The sequence below is a fragment of the Haliaeetus albicilla genome, chromosome 17 (genome assembly GCF_947461875.1).
Source record: "Haliaeetus albicilla chromosome 17, bHalAlb1.1, whole genome shotgun sequence".
Taxonomy (NCBI): Eukaryota; Metazoa; Chordata; class Aves; order Accipitriformes; family Accipitridae; genus Haliaeetus; species Haliaeetus albicilla.
This window is the reverse complement of record NC_091499.1, coordinates 26,846,181-26,854,585: the sequence shown is the minus strand read 5'-3', so window position 1 is coordinate 26,854,585 and position 8,405 is coordinate 26,846,181. Positions and strand designations below refer to the sequence as shown.

Below are 8,405 nucleotides of genomic sequence, written 5' to 3'. Positions count from 1 at the left end.
ATGATACACATCAAGAGCCCTGCCTCATTCCATGGCTTTTTTGCACCCTTCAGCAAACCCTGAGAGCTGCTGTCTCCCCATTTGCCTCTGGATGCCCTCAGCACAAGCCCTGAGAGACCTTTGGACCTACAGATCCTACTACACTGATGAAACATGAAATTCCACCAAGGGAAAAAAAGCACTGGGGTCCTGACTGTTCTGCTGCATAAAGCCTCTTCTCAGCAGCATCCTTAAAAAAAACAGGCTCTATGCTACACATGCAGACCTGAATGGAAGAGAGCTTAGCAGTCACCGTCTGAGCTCTAACGGCATAAAATGTGTAGAGAGAAGCTTGAAAAAATTTAAATATGAAAACTACTATTAAAAGGCACATGAAATATTGACAAAGAATATTTAATCACTTTTTTTATTTAAAAGCACCTAGACAAAACTTAGTATTTAGCAACTCAGTACAAGGAGACAAAAATTAAACATATTTGACTGTTTTGTCCTAGCAGATATAAGTCACTTCAAAATGCTTCAAAACAATGATTTGGGGCCAATATGAACCACAGCAAATATCCATACTCCTCAAAAGAAACTGGAAAAATAAAACAGTGAGGCTTTTTGTCCCAGAAGAAATGTTGACAAATCCAAATCACTCTAATTTATTTGAAAAATAAGTCTATCCAAAATATTTAAAATGTATAGATTAAGATTAAAATAATAATTTCTGTAACTTTTGAGATTTCTAGGAGGAATAATAAATTGAGCCAGCCATTCCTTAATATCAGAGGCATTATTAGGTACACTAAAAAAAGTGCCCTTTTGCACAAGAATTAAGAAGCTTGCTTAAGGTCACACAATCAGCCAGACACAACCATTATCTGTAACCAAGCATTCACAATCAATCTACTGCTTTAATTAGTAGTTTGACATTCCTAGACATGAAAAATCACAGTCTCCTCTGCCACTGAATTATTTTTTAATTTGATAAAACTGAATTAACAGTATGTGCTATTCATGGATGTCATCTATGGACACAGATTTGATACAGATGCTCCTAATGTTCTCTCTTCCCCTTGTATTTCATGTGTATGAATCACTGCCTGGGTAGGCACCATCTGTCCTTTGTTCTCTGTTGCCAGAATGGGCCACTTCAGAAGAAAAAAAAATAAAAAATCAGTGACAGAATTTCTTGAACAATGCAAATTCTGATCTTAAGGCAACACAGCCACTTAAAGACTGGGATTAAATTACTTCTTAGACTCTTCACTATTCAAAATAGTTTGGGTTTATTACATCTTTCGATATCTAAGAGCTTTTCCAGAACCTCTTTAGTTCTTCTGGCCCTTTTCCGAACACCTTTCTAGTGTGTTGATGCACAGAAATTACAGACCCCAGACCCTGATGCAAGTATTCTCTTGTCACAACCTGTACAAAAGTAGCAACACCTAATTGTACCTTCTGGATAGTGTCCCATCTATACATCAGAGAATCTCATTTGCCCCATCACCTCAGGTTTGCCCTGGCAGTTCATGGTGAGTTGGTTATTTATCATACTATATTAGCATGTATCTCTATTAGCAGGTGACACACATTGCTCTGTGATATGGACCTCTTCTTATCATTTCCCATTCCACCTATTTCTACCATTTGCAAATTCTAAGCGATACTTTTCTCCACACCCTTGTTGAGAACAACAGAGTTAACTGCGTATTTTTGTAGTTTACCTCTTTGATATTTCTGTCAGCCTACAAAGAATGCAGGCAAAGAAGAGATTTTCTTAGAGCAGAAAAAAAAGCAGTAAAAAAATTAACTACTCGACAGAGAGTACCAAGGACTCTTTAAAAAATGAGTGCAGAGGCCATTAATCAGGAAATCAGATGTGTCCAACCACATTAATATATATATTCTCATAAGGCCAGAGCCTAGCAAAGAGACATTAAATTCTTAAAGAGGATGGCTATTCTCAGGAGTCACACGGGATGGAAACAGAAGAAGAGAGCAGTCAAATCCAAGCTAAAGGACATCCTAAATTCAGGTGCGAACTCCTTCTGGCAGGGACCTTTGTTCCAGACTCATCAGATCAGGGGTCCATAACCGCGGTCTGCAGAGGCAACCTCGGTAGCAAGGGAAGAGACTGGCCAGCTCAAGCGAATGCCGGCTCACCCCGCCATCCGTGAGCACCGTGATGTTTCTTCCCCCAAAACCTGAGGTTGTTGTGCCGTCAAACGCTCGTCGAATTTACTACCTACTTCAATTTTCAGGCGTTACTTGCCCCTACCACTGTGAGAAATGGACACTTACTCCTTCTCTGACTGGTACATACCCCAGGGGCCTACAATCCCTCACCCACCTCACCCACCCCCCACACACCGGACTGTAGGACCCCTGCCGCCCTTCCAGCGCTGAGGAGCTCTGCCCTCGCCCACCCCCCGCCCCGGCACCCGCTGCCCTCTCAGGGCTCACTCCGTGAGGTAAAAGATTTAGGCGGCCGGCGTACATACCCCACCGCAGAGGGGCAACCCTGCCTAAAACCTGTACTCCGCCTCCCGCCCCGCTCCCAGGCCGGGGGGGGGTGGGGGGGGCAGAGGCGGAGGCGGGAACGAACGAACGAACGAACGGACGGACGGACGAACGGACGCAGCGCGCGCACCCGCGGCGCGAAGGCGGGAGGCGAGCTCCCTCGGGCCGCAGCCGCTCTGACAGGCGGGGAGGGGCTGCGGGCGGGGCCGGCCAGTGACGCGGGGGCTTAACGCGGCGTAAACAGCCCGGCGGCAGCCCGGCAACCGGGTAGGGCCGCCCCGTTCTCCTCCTCGCCCCGGTGCCGGGCAGAACGGACGGAGAAGGGGGGGGGGAGAGGAGAGGTTGGCGCCTCTCCTCACAGCGGCCCCGAGAGGTTGACGCCGCAGCCCGGCGGTAGTAGGAAGAGCCCGAAGCCGGTCCCGGGGCGGGAGGAACCGCCTCGGGCGACGCTTGGAGGCTGGGCCGCCCTCGGCGCGGCTCCCCGCTAGGGCCGGTGCCGGTGGAGCCCGAGCGGCGGGGGCCGGGCGGTGAAGATGGCGACCCCGGGGATGGGCTGGCAGCAGCCGCAGCACGGCTACGGCGGCGGCTCGGCGGCCGGCGCGGGAAAACTCGGCTCCGGCTCGGCCCAGCCGGGGCTGGGCGGCGAGCACAGCCCGGACCTGCATTTCAAAATGAGCAAGAAGATCGCCCAGCTGACCAAGGTGAGGGAGCGTCCTCCCCGCCGGGCGGCGGGAGGCGCGCCGGCTCCTCCTCCGCCTTTTCTTTCTTCCCCCTTGTTTCCCTTCGCTTCTAGGCAGAGCTGGGGGCTGAGGAGAGGCTGGCTCTCGGGGTCGGTGCTAAATCCGGGTGGGATGCGGCCGGGTTTGTAGCCCGAAGGCCGGGCCCGGAGCGGCCGCCTCGCCCCGGGAGCAGCCTCGGTCCCCCGGGGAAGGGGATCGCGGCGTAGCCGGGGTCCTGCGGCCACCGCTCCGGCGTACCGCAAACGTGGAGACGGGGAAGGGCGGGCGGCAGCGGCGAACCGTTCAGGGAAACGGCCGCAGTACCCGTTCCCAGTTAGTTGTGTCCAAACCCCGTCTGGCACAGGCAGGTAGCTGGGTGCGTGGGAGGCGATCCCCGATTGCTGGGCTGATACTTGCTATTTATGCTATGGAAACTGTAGCTTCTCTTCTAGCTCTTTTGTACGCCGTTCTCTCAGTCTTTTTACATGGAGAAATGCAAGTTGATGCTTGCTTTCCTTTTGCTGAAGGGAAATGCTCTTATTTAAGGTGTCCGGTAACATCTTAAATGCCTTAGACGGTGAGGGCAAAGTGTGAGGCTGTCTCTGGTCTTGTAGGGCTGATGGAACAGGTTTCATTATATCATCCCCAGTATAGGAAATTCATGGTATCTTTGTTAAAGGCTGGGGTCAAACTACAAGGTGTTTCAAAAGCATGTCGTTAAGGCTGGTAGGCCCCATGTTTCAGATGTGACTGTAGCTATGATTTACTTAGAATAACTTAAAAAATGCTTTGGTGCTGTAATCTCTCTTGTATGATGCTCAAGCCATAGGTGAATAGCATTGCTTAGGAAATGAAAGGCAGGTTATCTTTGTTAAAGAGAAAGCTGAAGAAATAATTTCTGTCGAGAGTTATATAGCTAAAACATTTAAAGGTAATTTAAAAGCACTGTGGGAACTGCTTGCATTCTTCAAATGTATGCTAAAATGGATGAAGGTGACATTTCGTTGCAACTAAGAATGAAGAGAATGAAGACTGCTGGCAGTCTCACAGTGGAGACGGTTCATATTTATGCACAGTTGATGCACCGTTGACCAGTTAAAAATAGTATTTCTCATGGCACACTGTGCACCTTAATGTATTAGAAAACTGATGACCAAGGGGTATTTTGTCTTGCCTTTGAATTCAGAGTCTCATTTCTCTATATGCGAACACTGGTGGAACAAAAATTGTAATTTCATAGGAAAAGTAGAATTAAAATAAGCTGAAGAATCTCTTTGGTTTTACTCCATGTGCACAAAAATGATGAATTAAAATATTAAAGATACTGCTACAGGCTTGTGCTCCCTGAAAGGTGCAAAAAGCACCTGGAGACCATAAACGTATGTTAGACTTACCTTAAGGCCTAGTGCATATGCAAAGTAATACTTTCAAAGAATAATTTTTATTTGTGTGCGTGTCCTTTGATATATTTCCCTTCCTTTCTCTAGGAATTTACCCAGCAGTTTATAGTTGATGTCAGAAACAGTGTTCCACTTCTGTTGTGAAGTCATTTGTGTATACCCATGACTTCCACATCACTGGGCATATTCCCTGACACATAATAACTGAGAGGGCATAGATATCTTGAGGTGGATGTGAGTTAAATATGGATTTAAATGCATGGTGCTGGAATATTTTGAACTTCTGTATTGGAAAACATGAAGAACATGAAAGTAAATACTGGGGTTTTTTTATAAGTTTTTTTATGATCCATAGTAGAGTTCTTCTAAAATTGTAGAAATTACATGCATGTCTGTCCTGCCAAAGACTTCAGAGTAGTACAAATAAAAGCTACGAATTGTCTTCTGCTTGCGTATTTAAAATAACTGTGAACTATGTGCTTGTGCAAGGAGTTTACATGTGTATTAGACTTTTGCAGGACTGGAATCTTGTATTTGTTTCCCAGTGACTTGCAGGTTCTGGTAATGGTTTAGTTTGTGTGTTTGTGTCCTGTTTTCAAGTTTTAGGGAAAAAACTTGGAAAATCAGCTGATCTTTGTACTGACTGAAGGTCTGCAGTGAAGAACAGTATTTTTAGATGTAAAACAGGTTGTATAATAAAAATACTTCTCTTGAACCTATTGCTACAATAAAATTAAGAATGTAAAGATTAAGATAAAAAGCATTCTATAGCATTAATTTCATTGAGGTAGATGCGCAAATTTTGATAGTTTTGTAGTTAGAGGGCTCAGGTCCTGCATTTCTGTTTGTTACTTCACCTTTCAGAAAGGGAGGCTTAAAAGAAGTATAGAAACTTCTGGGTAAAGTATAATCTAAACTTTCTAACCTCCTCTAGAATCTGAAGCCTGATTTGATAGGTAGCTGCAGAAATTAATTCTTGAGAAAGGACTCAAGCTACAGGGAAAAAATATATACATGATACTTAATTTCTGTAAGTGAGAGTTAACTGTCAGGAAAGAATTAACTTCACTTTGCAAAAGATTTCTGGAAATAAGATGATGCGAAAAAGATATTAGGATAGTTCTGTGAAGGTCTTCTGACCAATTTCTGCTTGGTCAAATGCTTACTAACTTATCTGTATAGAATTCCTCCTCAGTAATCTAGAAACTTCTTACTAAGAATACCACTTCTTAATTGCACTCCTCAAATTGTTTAATGCCTTATATATAAGACACTTCTCACACACCTTTCAACTTTTCCCCATTTATTTTTTGTCTTCCAACTCTTCTCTAAGACTGCCTTGAAGATGCATTAAGTCTCTCAGTGGATTTAGAGCTGAACTCAGGCACTTTACCAGGTCAAACCAAACCTCCCAATGCAGTATAGTAAAAGGAAATCTAAATATGCATGGAGCATTGCCAAAGGGATACACATAGTTGAGTTATCCAGACAGCTTCTGTCTTCTGACAAAAGAAATGTGACTCAAGAGTTTATTTTTTGCCTGTCCTTGTACAGTTTGTATTACGAGCCAATAGTAAGAGCAGAAGAAAATGCTTTCTCCATAGAAGATGCAGGTCACTCATGAAGTAAATGTAAAATTCCAAAATTAGGATTCCTCTGTTATGTTTCCATATTACTTGGAGAGAGTCTGATGTTTCAGTCAAAACAATACAGGAACACAAAGAAAAAGGTGAAATTTGTTTAATAACCAGATTTAATCAGTAATTCAGAGTGAGGCAAAATAAGATACAAATCCATTTCACTAAGCACAATGCTTCTGAAGTGCTTAACTTTAGTTTTACTTTTAGGCAGGGGGGAAAGACTTACTTGATTTAACTTTAATATGCTTAATTCACAGGGGAAGGTAAAACAAGTAGTTAGAAATGCAGCTTTAAAAAATAAGATGATACTCCATGTCATGTTTAAAGACGGCGGTAAATTGTAACAGAAGCAATTTTAGGTCTTCCTCTTCAGCGTAAGCTCCTTATTTTTAGGCGTTTTGAAAGATCTGTGTACCAGTTTGGGGATAAAGTAGCATCTGACACAAAGATTAAAGCCAACAAGAAATACACTGCGATTATGAGATTGCATATATGTGTTTGTACTACTGCATGCTGGAGTGCTAATGCATTGTTGAATTATGCCTGCTGCAGATGAAAATATGCATATATATTTAATTAGTTTGCAAAAGACAACTGGAATAGAAAACAAAAAGCAACTTGCTGCTATACTTACATCAATAGGGAAGTCTGGGATTAGATTTTACAATTGTCAGAAGAGTACAGGTTCAAGTGTTTTTGGTTTGGGTTGGGTGTTTCTTTTTTTTCTCTTTTTTCTTTTTGTGTTGTAGTTTTCAGCTTGAGCATTTGTGATTGAGAAGTGCATATCCTAAATGTGTCTGCAAAGCCTGTTGTGCAAGCTTTGTGACATCAACATAAATCTTTGACTTTATGGAGGAACTGCATGATCTGCGCTGGGATTATGCAATGAGAATCTTCAGCATTAATTTGGTTGCATGATATTAGTTGCAGAAATTTTACATTAACTGGAAGAAGAGTCAGTAAGTGCCATGCAGATGATACACACCCTACAGTGATCGTTTCTATCTATTTGATAAAAAGAAAAAAACTGTACAAAACCTGATATTTTCCCTTGGTATGTGCTTAGAACTGGATAGTTTAGTTCTGGAAAGGTTCCAAAAAACTCAAACTAGTTCAAAGACTAAGGCAACAAAGTTATCCAAGGCGCACCATACTTCAGTAAACAAGAAACTAGAATCTGGGACTCCTGAGACCAGAGTTCTGTTCTCAACTCTGCCATCAGGTTCTTGTGTAAATTTGGGGAACTGCTTTTTTTTAAAAAAAACCTTAAATTTCTCCTTTGTTTTCCTGTCTTCATGCATTAGAGAGAAGTACTTAGAGAATAGATGCTAATGTAGTTGTTAGCCCAGTGAGTTGCTTGAGGATGTAGATAGTAAATTTATTTCAAAGAATAAAGAGCAAATTTGATACTCTTTAATTCAGGTGCTTATGCTTCTTATTGTGTGGACTTTTTTTGCTGGGATGGTTAAAGGTCTCCCTCAGCTATCACAGAATGCAGTGCTATGCAAGTAAGAGCTATAGGGTTTAACTTATATTAATGATTCTTAACAAAATGTTTCCAGTGAAACTTTGAGTTTTTATTTGGAAGTATTCTGCCTCAGGAAACAACACAACTAAACCTCTTGCAGAAGGCTCATTATGCATAGGATTGTAAGAAAACTTAAAAAGAAGAGCCCTTAAAAATAGGGAAGAAATGAGAATCTGAAAAGCCCTGTGGAACTGTTTTGATGTTAGCTGTCATCATGTGGCAGTTGATGCCATTAACAGTTTTGTAAAAACTTGGGGTTGAGTTTTTTAAGCAACCTTATGTCATCTCTCCAATGTGTGTTAACATTGGCAGTAGGCCAGTATTTGCTAACAGTTCTAGGATTGCATGAAAAGAACTGAAATCTTGAGGCGGGTGTGATTTGACTACATATTTGAATGTCAAAATTTTTGCATATGCTTCTGACTGGTAATGTGGGAATAAATGTTATGTTTCATTATTACATAAAAATAGTTTTCAAGGACTAGAAGGTATGACAATGTATTAGTAGATACTAAATTCTTGTACATTTCTCTGAAGATATTTAATTTTGGTTTGTGTTAGTTATTCCAAACATAGCTGAAGTAAACCCTCTAAGAAGAGAGAGACTGAA

General features: G+C 42.5%; 1 protein-coding gene across 13 annotated transcripts in view; it reads left to right on the top strand.

Annotated features, from left to right (window-relative positions):
• The first annotated feature begins 2,769 nt into the window (after positions 1 to 2,769).
• Positions 2,770 to 8,405, top strand: part of FAM184A (family with sequence similarity 184 member A) — a 72,835-nt gene continuing 67,199 nt past the window's right edge. For 7 of the 13 annotated variants that reach the window (XR_011328493.1, XR_011328494.1, XR_011328492.1 and 4 more), the window contains exon 1: positions 2,770 to 3,209. Coding sequence is in view for 10 of the 13 variants with exons in the window: in XM_069805136.1 (XP_069661237.1) it covers positions 3,042 to 3,209 (168 nt within the window). In the remaining 3 variants the exon portion in view is untranslated. The remainder of the gene's footprint in view (positions 3,210 to 8,405) is intronic. The other 6 variants (XM_069805128.1, XM_069805135.1, XM_069805132.1 and 3 more) reach the window with 2 other exon arrangements.